Genomic DNA, 17,519 nt, shown 5'->3' on the forward strand with positions numbered 1-17,519 from the left:
GATTCTAGTCGGGTGGGCGGGTGCCAGCAGCGTTCGATTGAAAAGCATGCATTTAGTTTTACTAGTGTTTAAGAGCAGTTGGAGGCTACTGAAGGAGTGTTGTATGGCATTGAAGCTCGTTTGGAGGTTTGTTAACACAGTGTCCAATGAAGGGCCAGATGTATACAAAATGGTGTCGTCTGCGTAGAGGTGGATCTGAGAGTCACCAGCAGCAAGAGCGACATCATTGATATACACGGAGAAAAGTGTCGGCCCAAGAATTGAACCCTGTGGCACCCCCCATAGAGACTGCCATAGGTCCAGACAACAGGCCCTCTGATTTGACACACTGAACTCTATCTGAGAAGTAGTTGGTGAACCAGGCGAGGCAGTCATTTGAGAAACCAAGGCTATTTAGTCTGCCAATAAGAATGCGGTGGTTGACAGAGTCGAAAGCCTTGGCCAGGTCGATGAAGACGGCTGCACAGTACTGTCTATTATCAATCGCGGTTATAATATCGTTTAGGACCTTGAGCGTGGCTGAAGTGCACCCATGACCAGCTCGAAACCGGATTGCATAGCGGAGAAGGTACGGTGGTATTTGAAATGGTCGGGTGATCTGTTTGTTAACTTGGCTTTCAAATACTTTCGAAAGGCAGGGCAGGATGGATATAGGTCTGTAGCAGTTTGGATCTAGAGTGTCACCCCCTTTGAAGAGGGGGATGACCGCGGCAGCTTTCCAATCTCTGGGGATCTCAGACGTTATGAAAGAGAGGTTGAACAGACTAGTAATAGGGGTTGCGACAATTTCGGCTAGTTTTAGAAAGAAAGGGTCCAGATTGTCTAGCCCAGCTGATTTGTAGGGGTCCAGATTTTGCAGCGCTTTCAAAACATCAGCTGTCTGAATTTGTGTGAAGGAGAAGCGGGGGGGCATGGGCAAGTTGCAGCGGAGGGTGCAGAGTTGGTGGCCGGGTAGTGGTAGCCAGATGGAAAGCATGGCCAGCTGTAGCAAAATGCTTGTTGAAATTCTCGATTATTGTAGATTTATCGGTGGTGATAGTGTTTCCTAGCCTCAGTGCAGTGGGCAACTGGGAGGAAGTGCTCTTATTCTCCATGGACTTTACAGTGTCCCAATACTATTTGGAGTTAGTGCTACAGGATGCAAATTTCTGTTTGAAAAAGTTAGCCTTTGCTTTCCTGACTGCTTGTGTATATTGGTTCCTAACTTCCCTGAAAAGTTGCATATCGCGGGGGCTATTTGATGCTAATGCAGTACGCCACAGGATGTTTTTGTGCTGGTCAAGGGCAGTCAAGTCTGAGGAGAACCAGGGGCTATATCGGTTCTTAGTTCTGTATTTTTGAATGGGGCATGTTTATTTAAGATTGAGAGGAAATTACTTTTAAGGAACAACCAGGCATCCTCTACTGACGGAATGAGATCTATATCCATCCAGGATACCTGTGCCAGGTCAATTAGGAAGGCCTGCTCGCTAAAGTGTTTTAGGGAGCGTTTGACAGTGATGAGGGTGGTCGTTTGACCGCGGACCCGTTACGGACGCAGGCAATAAGGCAGTGATCGCTGAGATCCTGGTTGAAGACAGCTGAGGTGTATTTAGAGGGTATGTTAGTCAGGATGATATCTATGAGGGTACCCATGTTTACGGATTTAGGGTTGTACCTGGTAGGTTCGTTGATAATTTGCGTGAGGTTGAGGGCATCTAGCTTGGATTGTAGGATGGCTGGGGTATTAAGCATATCCCAATTTAGGTCACCAAGCAGTACAAACTCTGAGGATAAATGGGGGCAATCAATTCACATATGGTGTCCAGGGCACAGCTGGGGGCTGAGGGGGGGGTCTGTAGCAAGCGGCAACAGTGAGAGACTTATTTCTGGAAAGGTGGATTTTTAGAAGTAGAAGCTCAAACTGTTTGGGCACAGACCTGGATAGTATGATAGAGCTCTGCAGGCTATCTCTACAGTAGATTGCAACTCCACCCCCTTTGGCAGTTCTATCTAGACGGAAAATGTTATAGTTGGGGATGGAAATTTCAGAATTTTTGGTGGCTTTCCTGAGCCAGGATTCAGAAACTGCTAGAACATCAGGGTTGGCGGAGTGTGCTAACGCAGTGAATAACTCAAACTTAGGAAGTAGACTTCTGATATTTACGTGCAAGAAACCAAGACTTTTGCGATTACAGAAGTCAGCAAATGATAGCGCCTGGGGAGTAGGAGTGATACTGAGGGCTGCAGGGCCTGGGTTAGCCTCTACATCACCAGAGGAACAGAGGAGGACTAGAATAAGGATACGGCTAAAGGCTTTAAGAACTGGTCTTCTAGTGCGTTGGGTACATAGAATAAAGGGGGCAGATTTCCGGGTGTTGTAGAAAAGATTCAGGGCATTATGTACAGACAAGGATATGGAAGGATATGAGTAAAGTGGAGGTAAACCTAAGCGTTGGGTAACAATGAAAGAGATAGCATCACTGGAGGCATCAATTGAGTCGCGTGTATGGGGGGTGGGACAAAGGAGCTATCTAAGGCAGGTTTAGCTGGGCTGGGGGGTCTACAGTGAAATAGTACAATTAGAAATAACCGAAACAACAATAAGCTAACCATGTTTGGGCTGAGGCTAAACATAAACAGGATGTAGTACCGTAAAAAGGAACAGTCCAGCAGACATCAGCTGTATAGCTGAGTTATCATAAGGTCCGGTGAACAGCAATAGGATAGTTCGGAGGCTACTAAAGCACTAGCGAGTAAGAGGCCACGGCTAGCGTGTGCTAGCGGGCCGGGGCTAGCAGATGGAATCTTCGTGGTCGACGTCGTAACCACATCAGACGATTTCGTCCGGCAGACCAGTCGTGTAGGATCGGCGGGGCTCCGTGTCAACACTAGGTGGTCCCGTCCGGTTGACAGAGAGGTAGATAGCCGGGAGATGGGCCTAGCTCAGGATGATTAGCCAGACCACAGCGTCCATTTTGTTGCAGCTAGCTGGTAGCGATGAATCCGGAGTTAAAGGTCCAGTGATTCAGTGATTCCGGCAGAAAAACTGATATGTTCTGGGTCGATAACGCGCTGTGCAGACTGGCCGAATATCCGGTGATTAATGTCCAGTGATTAAATTAATCCCGCAGAAAAAAATATCCAATGTTCTGGGTGAAATACCGCTAACTGTGGCTAATAGCAAGTAGCTAGTTAGCTGGCTAGCTAGTTTCAACTGGAGATTCTAGATAAAAGGTAAGTCAATAATAGAATCCGTTCCACATTGAGTGAGGCGGGTTGCAGGAAAGTATATTTTGTAGAAGGATGAAAAGTCTGATAGGGAAATATGTACGAAAAATACAAAAAAACAGGGTATTTACAGGCTATTTACAGACACACGACAAAAACAGAACTGCACTCCTACGCCATCTTGGATAAAGGCTTTAAGTCTTTATCATTCAGTCCTGTCTCAGTACCACCACAGCATTCATATACAAGTAAACCATGTAGTTGTTGTCCTCATGTGAATGGTAGTTAAATAAACTAGCATTAGCATCTAAACCTGAAGCTAATGTAGCATTAGCCCCTAACTAGCATTAGCAACTAAACCTGAAGCTAATGTAGCATTAGCCACTAACTAGCATTAGCAGAAATATAGATTTACTTCTCCAGGCCCTGAAAACCTGCCAAGTGCTAGATGACACACAAAGGTATCCAATGGATGTTGAATGAGAAAGATTTATTAGGCTTGTTTTTTGATTAGACTATGAAATTGACTGCTTTTCTGTTCAGCAGCATTAACATACTAATCTTTGAAACCACTTTTCAGGATACCTCATCGGTGAACAACTGACAGAATTTCATAAAGCCTCCAGAGGTAATTTAAAATTTAAAAAAGTTAATTCAAATCAAACCAAACTGCTTTGAAACTTGAGTTTATTTATTTATTTTATTGACTAAAATAAAATGGCACTCTGACAATATGAGAAAAAACCCTCTCTGCATACTAACATTTCAGCTACATTACACGCGTCACCCGGACACCCGATGCCTGTAGTGCTGAAGGGCCTTAAGTCTCACCCTTCACTGATTTCTCTTCTAAGCAGCCGAAGGCAACACAGACGTCATACCAGAGTCTATGATATTGTCCTTATATGAACCAGCACTTCACTGACCTAAAGGGGCCTGATAAAAACACCTCCCTCCTCTCTATCCTAGTCTCCTTTAGTTAATTACCTCCCTGTCAGGTGAGCCTTGTGAGAGGGCTGGCTAATAACAGAACCATGTGTAGGTTTCAGATTGCCCTCCTCGCTCTCTGATGTGTTAGCTAATGAAGGAGGTAGATGTAGCTACGGTAATACCCTCCGGGTGGGTTTACACAGTGGAATGATGCGATCACACGGTCAGGCGAGTTGGCCTGGACTGGGCAGTGAGTGGGTCTCATTTACCTGGATCAGCAGTGGGTCAATGTGCCTCCGTGCCACATCTGGGACGACGGCGCCCGTAACCCTATCCTCCCCCAGAAGGACCTGCGGGCACTTCAATCAGATCACACTGGATAGGTGAGAGCACATACAGTATGTGGAAGGTTAAGAGTGTGTTGTATTTAAAGGGATACTGCGATATTCTGGCAATGACTGGAAGTCTAAAGGTACACTAGTGACCCAAGACAAGCGGTGCATATCATCAGTTTAAAGCAGTGCCCTCTCCTTTCCTTTGCACTGATGTGAAAACACATGACAGCAGAAAGGAACTCCCTGGTAGGAATCCACCATGTGCATTCACCCACACTATCATACGTAGCTGATGGAGACGAAACGAAGAGAGGAAGCCACATTAGACTATTGAGATGCACCTGAAGGTACCTGAAGCGCTTGAGATTTCTCACCTGATAGAAGTGTTGAATTCGTTTGGCAGCACATTTGGTCTCAGCACAGTCTTGATTGGAGGGATTGGCCAAGGATATTCACTGGCACCGCTTACATGTTGTGTGTCATCTACATAAACTGAGACTGGCCGTGTGAAGGCCCCTCGTGCACTTACCAGTACTGTAGTGTGTGTGTGTGTGTTTGTGTGTACTGTATGTGTGTGTGTGTGTACTGTGTGTGTGTGTTTGTGTGTACTGTATGTGTGTGTGTGTACTGTGTGTGTGTGTTTGTGTGTATACTGTAGTGTGTGTGTGTGTGTGTGCACTGTATGTGTGTGTGTACTGTGTGTGTGTGTGTTTGTGTGTGTACTGTGTGTGTGTGTGTGTGTGTGTGTACTTTGTGTGTGTACTGTATGTGTGTGTGTGTACTATGTGTACTGTGTGTTTGTGTGTGTGTGTGTTTGTGTGTATTCTATAGTGTGTGTTTGTGTGTGTACTGTATGTGTGTACTGTGTGTGTGTGTGTGTACTGTCTGTGTTTGTGTGTGTGTGTATACTGTAGTGTGTCTGTTTGTGTGTGTGTGTGTATACTGTAGTGTGTGTGTGTGTCATTATGAAAAGGTAAACAGCCATTCTGTTAGTGTATTATTTCAATGTAGTCTGTGATACAGAAGAGAGATTAGGAGAAGATAGGACTCGATAGGAGAAGATAGGAGTTGATAGGAGAAGATAGGAGTCGATAAGAGAAGATAGGAGTTGTTAAGAGAAGATAGGAGTTGATAAGAGAAGATAGGAGTCGATAGGAGAAGATAGGAGTTGATAAGAGAAGATAGGAGTCGTTAAGAGAAGATAGGAGTCGATAAGAGAAGACAGGAGTCGATAACAGAAGATAGGAGTCGATAGGAGTCGATAGGAGAAGATAGGAGTCGAAAACAGAAGATATGAGTCGATAAGAGAAGATGGGAGTTGATAAGAGAAGATAAGAGTCGATAGGAGTCGTTAAGAGAAGATAGGAGTCGATAAGAGAAGAGTCGATAGGAGTTGTTAAGAGAAGATAGGAGTCAATAAGAGAAGATACGAGTTGATAGGAGTCGTTAAGAGAAGATAGGAGTCGTTAAGAGAAGATAGGAATCGATAAGAGAAGATAGGAGTTATTAAGAGAAGATAGGAGTCGATAAGAGAAGATAGGAGTCGATAGGAGTCATTAAGAGAAGAGAGGAGTTGATAAGAGAAGATAAGAGTCGATAGGAGTTGTTAAGAGAAGATAGGAGTTGATAAGAGCAGATAGGAGTCGTTAAGAGAAGATAGGAGTCGATAAGAGAAGATAGGAGTCGATAAGAGAAGATATGAGTCGTTAAGAGAAGATAGGAGAAAGAGGAGCAAACACTGAGTGTACAAAACATTAGGAACACCTGCTCTTTCCATGACATAGACTGACCAGATGAATCCAGGTGAAAGCTATGATCCTTATTGATGTCACCTGTTAAATCCTCTTCAATCAGTGTAGATGAAGGGGAGGAGACAGGTTAAAGAAGGACTTTTAAGCCTTGAGACAATTGAGACATGGATTGTGTATGTGTGCCATGGATTGTGTATGTGTGCCATTCGGAGGGTGAATAGGCAAGACAAAATATTTAAGTGTCTTTGAACAGGGTATGGTAGGTGCCTGGCGCACTGGTTTGAGTGTGTCAAGAACTGCAACGCTGCTGGGTTTTTCATGCTCAACAGTTTCCGATTTGTATCAAGACTGGTCCACCACCCAAAGGACATCCAGTTAACTTGACACAGCTGTAGGAAGCATTGGAGTCAACATAGGCCAGCATCCCTGTGGAACGCTTTCTACACCTTGTAGAGTCCATGCCCCGATGAATTGAGGCTGTTCTGAAGCCAAAAGGGGGTGGAATTCAATATTAGGACGGTGTTCCTAATGTTTTGTACACTCATTGTATATTGAATGTGTGTTGTGCGAACCCGTGATTTTGCTCAGTGACCAAAATGCACCCTCTGATTCACACACTGGTCCAGCTTTCAAGCTCCACTTCCCAGCAGGCTTTCGTTCCCCTCTCTCTCTCTCTCTCTCTCTCTCTCTCTCTCTCCACACACACTCACACACACACACACACACACATACACACACACTTTCCTCTCCTCCATTCCTCCACATTATGTAACATTGACAGACACCCCACAACAGTACAAACAGGACACCCACACCCGTGTAAGGTCAGGGGTTTGATGAGGTAACACAAGGACAGGAAGAGGAAGTAGGGGTAACCATGGTGACCAGGGGGTATAGAGAAAGTGACCTCACGAAGCATACATTACTGATCTGCTCCTGTGTCTTCCTCAGTCTCTGCAGCTCGGGCGTGTCCGATACAATGCTGAAGCCTCTGCCTTTGCTATCCTCAAAGTCCTTTTTGTATTTCACCTGAAACAAGAGATAGGGATGAGGTTTGAAGAAAGTACTTTGCCATCTGAAAATGCTGACGTTCAACAGTGGTTCTAAACTGAAGCCCAATAGTGTTGTGATGGGAAACTGGCGAGTCTGCTGTTCTGAACTGAAGATACCGGGGTAAAAAGCCTGGTCTAAAAGAAATATGTGTTTTGTTTGGAAATAAACTGGTTAATTTAAGTTTGTTCTTGGTTCCATTTATTCTTTGAAAAAATTGAAGATTAAGGGGTGTGAATTGAAAGTGACAGTTGTTTTGCAGGCCCTTTCAAGAGCAAGACAATCATTCAGACAAATGTAGAAACACACATACTATAGAAGAGTTTTCTGTAGGGAACATATTCAACGCAAATTAGACCAATCTTCATCCTTGACGAGCCTATTGGAGTTTCAAGAGCTTTAATTCTCCAACACTTTGAAGTCTCACGTCATAAGCTCTGACATAAAGTATTAATGTTCACACCTGATCGTTATCTTATTGTGCAGAATAATTATACTTTGTCAAGGGCACACTAGGAATAATTCATACATCACTAGACTGCTATATAGGATTGTAAAGAAACGTAGTATAATTATATAGCCTCAATTCAATTCAGTATAACTTTTTTGTCCACGAAGGGCAATTTGGTTGTGGCGCAGTACACATAAAAAACATATGACATACACTCCCCTACGTATTTATTTGGCCAGTGAAGCTAAAACTTTTAATTTGTCTCTATACTCCAGCATTTTGGATTTGAGATCAAATGATTTATATGAGGTGACAGTACAGAATGTCACCTTTTATTTGAGGGTATCTGTTTTACTGTTTGGAAATGAAAGCATTTTATGTATCTAGTCCCCCCATTTGAAGGTGTCATAAGTATTTTGACAAATTCACTTATAGTGTATTAAACTTAGTCAAAAAGTGTAGTATTTGGTCCCATATTCATAGCACACAATAACTACATCAAGCTTGTGACTCTTCAAACTTGTTTGCTGCATTAGCAGTTTGTTTTGGTTGTGTTTTGGGTTATGTTGTGTACAATATACACCACTGGTCAGAAGTTTTAGAACACCTACTCATTCAAGGGTTTGTCTTTATTTTTACTATTTTCTACATTGTAGAATAATAGTGAAGACATCAAAACTATGAAATAACACATATGGAATCATGTAGTAACCAAAAAAGTGTTAAACAAATAGCCACCCTTTGCCTTGACGACAGCTTTGCACACTTTTGGCATTCTCTCAACCAGCTTCATGAGGTAGTCACCTGGAATGCATTTCAATTAACAGGTGTGCCTTCTTAAAAGTTAATTTGTGGAATTAACTTTTAAGGAACATCAACTGTTCAGAGGAGACTGTGTGAATCAGGCCTTCAAGGTCGAATTGCTGCAAAGAAACCACTACTAAAGGACACCAATAATAAGAAGAGACTTGCTTGGGCCAAGAAACACGAGCAATGGACATTAGACTGGTGGAAATGTGTCCTTTGATCTGGAGTCCAAATTGGTGATTTTTGGTTCCAACCGCCGTGTCTTTGTGAGATGTGATGTGGGTGAACGGATGATCTCTGCATGTGTATTTCCCACCGTAAAGCATGGCGGAGGAGGTGTTATGGTGTGGGGGTGCTTTGCTGGTGACACTGTCTGTGATTTATTTAGAATTCAAGGCACACTTAACCAGCATGGCTACCACAGCATTCTGCAGCGATACGCCATCCCATCTGGTTTGGACTTAGTGGAACTATCATTTGTTTTTCAACAGGACAATGACCCAACACACCTCCAGGCTGTGTAAGGGCTATTTTACCAAGAAGAAGAGTGATGGAGTGCTGCATCAGATGACCTGGCCTCCACAATCCCCCGACCTCAACCAAATTTTGATGGTTTGGGATGAGTCGGACCACAGAGTGAAGGAAAAGCAGCCAACAAGTGCTCAGCATATGTGGGAAGCTAGTTGAGAGAATGGCAAGAATCTCAAATATATTTTGATTTGTTTAACACTTTTTTAGTTACTACATTTACATTTTAGTCATTTAGCAGACACTCTTATCCAGAGCGACTTACAGTTAGTGAGTGCATACATTTTTCTTACTGGCCCCCCGTGGAAATCAAACCCACAACCCTGGTGTTGCAAACGCCATGCTCTACCAACTGAGCTACACGGGACCCAACTCTACCAACTGAGCTACTACATGATTCCATATGTGTTATTTCATCGTTTTGATGTCTTCACTACAATGTAGAAAATAGTACAAATAAAGAAAAACCCTTGTTCTAAAACTTTTGACCGGTAGTGTCAATTAATGGTAAAAATTGTGTTGTGTCATTTTGTAGTCATTTTTATTGTAAATAAGAATAGAATATGTTTCTGAACACTTCTACATTAATGTGGATGCTACCATGGTTACATATAATCATGAATAAATCTTGAATAATCATGAGTGAGAAAGTTATAGAGACATAAATATCATACCCCACAAAAATACTAACCTCCCCTGTTATTGGTAATGGTGAGAGGTTAGCATGTTTTTGGGGGAATGATCTTTGTGTACTTTCACACGGATTTCACCCCAAAGTAGCCTATCATTGGCGATATTCTGTCCTTCGGTATTAATAGTCTACTATCCTGGGGCTTTGCTACCGTTATGTAAGGCTCAACCAGTGAGTTATGACTCATATCATTAGCCTGTCAAATTAGAGCTGGAAAAACACGGGTTGATAAATACGCCCGGCGTTCATGTTTCTCTAACCAGAGGGATCATACTGACAGCACAAGGGAATGGCTGGGATGAAGGGGATGTTCGCTCCTCTGAGATTTCACACGTAGCAGGGCTGGAGCAAAAGCCTGCATACCGACTACCAGGAGCTAGAAGTTCACATGAATACGGTCTATGTTACACATCATATGAATGAAATATGTTCTCAGGTCCTCTCATAAGATTAATATCACTTTATTGGTCAATTGCAGGTTTTGGAGAGGTGCGGGGGCTGCCACGCACTGGGCGCCCGGGAGCTGTTGTTGTGGGGGGTTAAGTGCCTTGCTCAAGGGCACAACGGCATCTAGGAATTGATACCAGCAACCCTCCGGTTGCCAGCTCACTTCCCGCCAGATTTGAACTGGCAGCCCTCCGGTTACTGGCACGCCTTTTTAACCACTAGGCTACCTGCCACCCCCAGTCTTCTCAGCTCTTGCTTCTGCTGGGTGACTCACTGATAAACGCATTAAAATGGCAGATGTACAGTACTCGTACGTTGCGTAATACATCCATTATGCAGACGTTTCAAAGTGTACCAGTGTGCTTTGATGGAAACAGATATATAGATATATACACTAACAGGGCATCTCAATTGGTGTGAAGAAGCTTGTGTCTATTTGTGGCTCTAGGGCAGGTGCTGTACGTGGTAAACAACAGTAGAATGGATGTAGTGAGAAAGGCTCTGCTTTGCTCCCCTGCACAGTCGAGAGAGAGAGATAGAGAGAGAGAGAGAGAGAGAGAGAGAGAGAGAGAGAGAGAGAGAGAGACACACACACAAAAGGCAAGAACGGCCTTCTACACCATCAAAAGGAACATAAAATTTGACATACCAATTAGGATCTGGCTAGAAATAGTTTAATCAGTCATAGAACCCATTGCCCTTTATGGTTATGAGGTCTGGGGTCCGCTCACCAACCAAGAATTCACAAAATAGGACAAACACCAAATTGAGACTGCATGCAGAATTCTGCAAAAATATCCTCAGTGTACAATGTAAAACAGAGTAAAAGTAAAGATATCTTAATAGAAAATGACTCAGTAAAAAAAGTGAAAGTCACCCAGTAAAACACTACTTGAGTAAAAGTCTAAAAGTATTTGGTTTTAAATATACTTAAGTATCAAAAGTAAATGTAATTGCAAAAATATACTTTAGTATCAAAAGTAAATGTATAAATCATTTCAAATTCCTTATATTAAGCAAACCAGATGGCACAATTGTTTGTGTTTTTAAAATTTGCAGATAGCCAGGGGCACACTCCAATCCACAGACATCATTAAAAAACAAAGCATTTGTGTTTAGTGAGTCAACCAGATCAGAGGCAGTAGAGATGACCAGGGGTGTTCTCTTGATAAGTGTGTGAATTGGACCATTTCTGTCCTGCTAAGCATTCAAAATGTAACGAGTACTTTTGGTTGTCAGGGAAAATGTATGGAGGAAAAAGTATATAATTTCCTTTAGGAATGTAGTGAAGTAAAAGTAAAAGTTGTCAAAAATATAAATAGTAAAGTAAAGTACAGATACCCCAAAAAAACTCCTTAAGTAGTACTTTAAAGTATTTTTACTTAAGTACTTTACACCACTGAAAACCTTCCATAACAAAGCCATCACCTACAGAGAGATGAACCTGGAGAAGAGCCCCCTAAGCAAGCTGGTCCTGGGGCTCTGTTCACAAACACAAACAGACCCCACAGAGCCCCAGGACAGCAACACAATTAGACCCAACCAAATCACGATGCTTTTCTCCACTGAGGATGCTGTTCACCACTGACGATGTTGTTCTACACTAAGGATGCGCTCGGTCGGTTTTATGGACTGGGATCGGTTTAAGTTGGTATCACCGACTGGGTTTGCAAAGAATTGTGGGCTGATTTTAGAAAGGTGGATGGCTACCTCACATGGTTACTCTGACTCATAGCATTTCAGATCGTCTGGTCACACAGTGAGCGTCTGCACAGCCATTGTGGGGGGTGCTTGGCCGCCAGACAATATGAGCAGGGGCCAATATGAGCTCAGTGACTGTATCAGAGTCACTCAGCCAGCTAGGGGACAGAGAGGCAGTATTGTTAATGGACAAAAGCTGAAAGTGCATCAGGCATGAACGCACTGATGCCAGGACAGTGTCTCCTCACATGGAGAGAGAAATTAGCGTATTCAACAGACACACTCATAGGACCAAACACACATGAGGATAAACCAATTACAGATGAACACTCAATGTGCAAGAGCTAGTTCTGTCAGTGAGAGACTGGAGTGATCGATTGACCTCTGTATTCCATGTATTAATGTTTGTGTGTGTGTGTGTGTGTGATGCCCCTCTCCCTGGCCTAGGACATAGCCTGACTCCTTCTGGAAACCACTTAGTGGACATCTGTGTGTGTGTGTGTGTGTGTGTGTGTGTGTGTGTGTGTGTGTGTGTGTGTGTGTGTGTGTGTGAGTCCTTCTGTCCCTCCCCTCCAGTAAGCCAATAATCTGCTGCCGAAACATGCTACCAAACACACACACACACACACACACACACACACAACAATATGCACGCGCTAGTCTGTCAGTGAGTCACTAGAGTGTTCGATTATTGTAGATCTTCATACAATAAACGGTGTCAAATCAAATCAAATCAAATCAAATTGTATTTGTCACATGCGCCGAATACAACAGGCGTAGACCTTACCGTGAAATGCTTACTTACAAGCCCTTAACAAACAATGCAGTTTTAAGAAAAATAAGGGTTAAGAAAATATTTACAAAATAAACTAAAGTAAAAAAAAGTAACACAATAAAATAACAATAACGAGACTATAGAGTTGAAGTCAGAAGTTTACGTAAACTAAGCCTTTAAACAGCTTGGAAAATTCCAGAAAATGATGTCATGGCTTTAGAAGCTTCTGATAGGCTAATTGACATCATTTGAGTCAATTGGAGGTGTACCTGTGGATGTATTTCAAGGCCTACCTTCAAACTCAGTGCCTCTTTGCTTGACATCATGGAAAAATCAAAAGAAATCAGCCAAGTTCATCTGTACAAACAATAGTACGCAAGTATAAACACAATGGGACCACGCAGCTGTCATACCGCTCAGGAAGGAGACGCGTTCTGTCTCCTAGAGATGAACGTACTTTGGTGCGAAAAGCATTTTATTGTAGCCTTTCTGTAGCCTGTCAACTATGTGTCTGTCTATCCCTGTTCTCTCCTCTCTGCACAGGCCATACAAACGCTTCACACCGCGTGGCTGCTGCCACTCTAATCTGGTGGTCCCTGCGCGCACGACCCACGAGGAGTTCCAGGTCTCCGGCAGCCTCTAGAACTGCCGTTCTGCGGCCAACAAGGCAGAATTCATCTCAGCCTATGCTACCCTCCAGTCCCTCGACTTCTTGGTGCTGACGGAAACATGGATTACCACAGAAAACACTGCTACTCCTACTGCTCCTTCCTCGTCTGATCATGTGTTCTCGCATACCCCGAGAGCATCTGTTCAGCGCGGCGGTGGCACAAGAATCCTCATCTCTCCCAAGTGGACATTCTCTCTTTTCCCCCTGACCCATCTGTCTATCTCCTCATTTGAATTCCATGCTGTCCCAGTCACTAGCCCATTCAAGCTTAACATCCTTATCATTTATCGCCCTCCAGGTTCCCTTGGAGAGTTCATCAATGAGCTTGACGCCTTGATAAGTTCCTTTCCTGAGGATGGCTCACCCCTCACAGTTCTGGGTGACTTTAACCTCCCTACGTCTGCCTTTGACTCATTTCTCTCTGCCACCTTCTTTCCACTCCTTTCCTCTTTTGATCTCACCCTCTCACTGTCCCCCCCCTACTCACAAGGCAGGCAATACGCTTGACCTCATCATCTAGATGCTGTTCTTCTACTAATCTCACTGCAACTCCCCTCCAAGTCTCCGACCACTACTTTGTATCCTTTCCTCTCTCGCTCTCCTCCTCCTGCTCCGTGGCTTGACGACTCATTGCGAGCTCACAGAACAGGGCTTCGGGCAGCCGAGCGGAAATGGAGGAAAACTAGACTCCCTGCGGACCTGTCATCTTTTCACTCCCTCCTCTCTACATTCTCTTCCTCTGTTTCTGCTGCTAAAGCCACTTTCTATCACTCTAAATTTCAAGCCTCTGCCTCTAACCCTAGGAAGCTCTTTGCCACCTTCTCCTCCCTGCTGAATCCTCCTTCTCCTTCTCCTCCCCCTCCCTCCTCCCTCTCTGTGGATGATTCAGCTCCGGTCAGCGGCTCCACTCCGGAGCCAGAGCAGTTCGCTCCACCGTCGTCGGGTCCAGCTCCAGTCAGCGGTTCCAGTCCAGACCCAGACGTCAGCCCCTCTCCAGGTTCGGGGTCTCCCACACCAGGGTCCAGACAGGGCTTGGTACATCGTGGGAGGAAGGAGAGGGGAAGCAGCACGCCGAGGTCCAGACCAGACCAGGGGCGTAACAGGGAGGCGGAGAGTAAGAGGTCGGCGGAATGCACACCCGGCCCCTACCCTGTTATGTTTATGTTGTGCGGTCGGAGTCCGCACCTTTGGGGGGTACTGTCACGCCCTGACTCTGGGGACTCATATTTGTTGAGTCAGGGTGTGTATTTTCTGTGTAGTATGTTCTATGTTGTATTTTCTAGGTTAGATCTAGATCGTCTAGATCTATGTTGGCCGGTGTGGTTCCCAATCAGTGGCAGCTGTCGCTCGTTGTCTCTGATTGGGGACCATACTTAGGTAGCCTATTGGCACTAGTGGGTTGTGGGATCTTGTTCCGTGTGTGGTATGTTGTTTGTCTACCTTGGACTTCACGTTTCGTTTCATTTGTTGTTTTGTCGTGGTGTTTATTCAGTATAAATAAACATGTATGCATATCACGCTGCGCCTTGGTCCGTCACGTCTGTAAGCGAACGTGACATCAACTGTATATAAAGGGGTACCAGTATTGAGTCAATGTGCAGAGGTACAAGTTAATCGAGGTAATTGAGGTAATATGTACATGTAGGTATGGGTAAAGTGACTATGCATAGATAATAAACCGCGAGTAGCAGCAGCGTAAAAAAGGGGGGGTTTAATGCAAATAGTCCGGGTAGGCATTTGAATAACTGTTCAGCAGTGATATGGCTTAAGGGTAGAAGCTGTTAAGGAGCCTTTTGGACCTAGACTTGGCGCTCCGGAACCTCTCGCCGTGCGGTAGCAGAGAGAACAGTCTATGACTAGGGTGGTTGGAGTCTGGCAATTTTTAGGGCCTTCCTCTGACACCGCCTGGTATAGAAGTCCTGGATGGCAGGAAGCTTGGCCCCAGTGATGCACCACAGGACAGGCTGTTTTGGTGAATTATAGTATGTGTTATGAACATTTTCATTGGCCAGACATGCCCCAAAATGTGGTCCATTTTGTATGTCTGCATTATTGCTGAGGCTACATTTATCAGTCACATGCTTATTATGGTCAAAGGAGAAAAAGAAACAAGAGAACTCAAGCGTGAAAGATGACATAATAAGAGCGGGACACTATTGGGCATGGGAGTTCCACCAGAAAGGGAGTTCCACCAGAAAGGCTGTTCAAGCTGACATGTTGTGTCTAGTTTCAGGCTAAAAGTTAACAGTCAGCTAACGGTCACACCCAGAAAGCCTAGCTTAGAGGGAGTGAGTGCTGTATGACTGTCGCCCTGACACAGAAGACAAGCGCTTGTTCTTAAGTCCTCTATACTACATAATATCCCCACCCTCCCTTAATGGGCTGTCTGATGTTCTAATGTAGGCCCAAGTTACAGAAAATATTATACCAAATGTTTGTCACCAAATGAAGGTTAAGAAAACCTATGGATAGAAGAAGATTGATTGTAGACTGTCTCTCACAATATACAGTTGAAGTCGGAAGTTTACATACACCTTAGCCAAATACATTTAAACTAAGTTTTTCACAATTCCTGACATTTAATCCTAGTAAAAATTCCCTGTCTTAGGTCAGTTAGGATCACCACTTTATTTTAAGAATGTGAAATGTCAGAATAATAGTAGAGAGAATGATTTATTTCAGCTTTTATTTATTTCATTACATTCCCAGTGGGTCAGAAGTTTACATACACTCAATTAGTATTTGGTAGCATTGCCTTTAAATTGTTTAACTTGGGTCAAACGTTTAGGGTAGCCTTCCACAAGCTTCCCACAATACGTTCAGTGAATTTTGGCCCATTCCTCCTGACAGAGCTGGTGTAACTGAGTCAGGTTTGTAGGCCTTGTAGGTTTCTGCCCACACATTTTCTATAGGATTGAGGTCAGGGCTTTGTGATGGCCACTCCAATACCTTGACTTTGTTATCCTTAAGCCATTTTGCCACAACTTTGAAAGAATGCTTGGGGTCATTGTCCATTTGGAAGACCCATTTGCGACCAAGCTTTAACTTCCTGACTGATGTCTTGAGGAGTTGCTTCAATATATCCACATAATTTTCCTTCCTCATGATGCCATCTATTTTGTGAAATGCACCAGTCCCTCCTGCAGCAAAGCACCCCCACAGCATGATGCTGCCACCCCCATGCTTCACGGTTGGGATGGTGTTCTTCGGCCTGCAAGTTTCCCTCTTTTTCCTCCAAATATAACGATGGTCATTATGGCCAAACAGTTCTATTTTTGTTTCATCAGACCAGAGGACATTTCTCCAAAAAGTACAATCTTTGTCCCCATGTGCAGTTGCAAACCGTAGTCTGGGTTTTTTATGGCGGTTTTGGAGCAGTGGCTTCTTCCTTGCTGAGCGGCCTTTCAGGTTATGTCGATATAGGACTCGTTTTACTGTGAATATAGATACTTTTGTACCTGTTTCCTCCAGCATCTTCACAAGGTCCTTTGCTGTTGTTCTGGGATTGATTTGCACTTTTTGCACCAAATTACATTCATCTCTAGGAGACAGAACGCGTCTCCTTCCTGAGCGGTATGACGGCTGCGTAGTCCCATGGTGTTTATACTTGCGTACTATTGTTTGTACAGATGAACGCGGTACCTTCAGGCGTTTGGAAATTGCTCCCAAGGATGAACCAGACTTGTGGAGGTCTACAATGTTTTTCTTAGGTCTTGGCTGATTTCTTTTGATTTTCCCATGATGTCAAGCAAAGAGGCACTGAGGTTGAAGGTAGGCCTTGAAATACATCCACATGTACACCTCCAATTGACTCAAATGATGTCAATTAGCCTATCAGAACCTTCTAAAGCCATGACATCATTTTCTGGAATTTTCCAAGCTTTTTAAAGGCACCATCAACTTAGTGTATGTAAACTTCTGACCCACTGGAATTGTGATACAGTGAATTATAAGTGAAATAATCTGTCTGTAAACAATTGCTGGAAAAATTACTTGTGTCATGCACAAAGTAGATGTCCTAACCGACTTGCCAAAACTATAGTTTGTTAACAAGAAATTTGTGGAGTGGTTGAAAAACGAGTTTTAATGACTCCAACCTAAGTGTATGTAAACTTCCGACTTCAACTGTAGTGGCTGGGATCCTGGTTCAATCCCCTGTGAGCCCTACACACT

General features: G+C 43.8%; 1 protein-coding gene across 1 annotated transcript in view; it reads right to left on the minus strand.

Annotated features, from left to right (window-relative positions):
- LOC121549873 (LIM zinc-binding domain-containing Nebulette) overlaps nucleotides 1-17,519 on the minus strand; it is a 109,971-nt gene that overhangs the window by 47,512 nt on the left and 44,940 nt on the right. The window contains exon 4 of the mRNA XM_041861829.2: nucleotides 7,148-7,255. Within this exon, the coding sequence (XP_041717763.1) occupies nucleotides 7,148-7,255 (108 nt within the window). The remainder of the gene's footprint in view (nucleotides 1-7,147; nucleotides 7,256-17,519) is intronic.

Source organism: Coregonus clupeaformis, chromosome 34 (genome assembly GCF_020615455.1).
Source record: "Coregonus clupeaformis isolate EN_2021a chromosome 34, ASM2061545v1, whole genome shotgun sequence".
NCBI classification, from domain to species: Eukaryota; Metazoa; Chordata; class Actinopteri; order Salmoniformes; family Salmonidae; genus Coregonus; species Coregonus clupeaformis.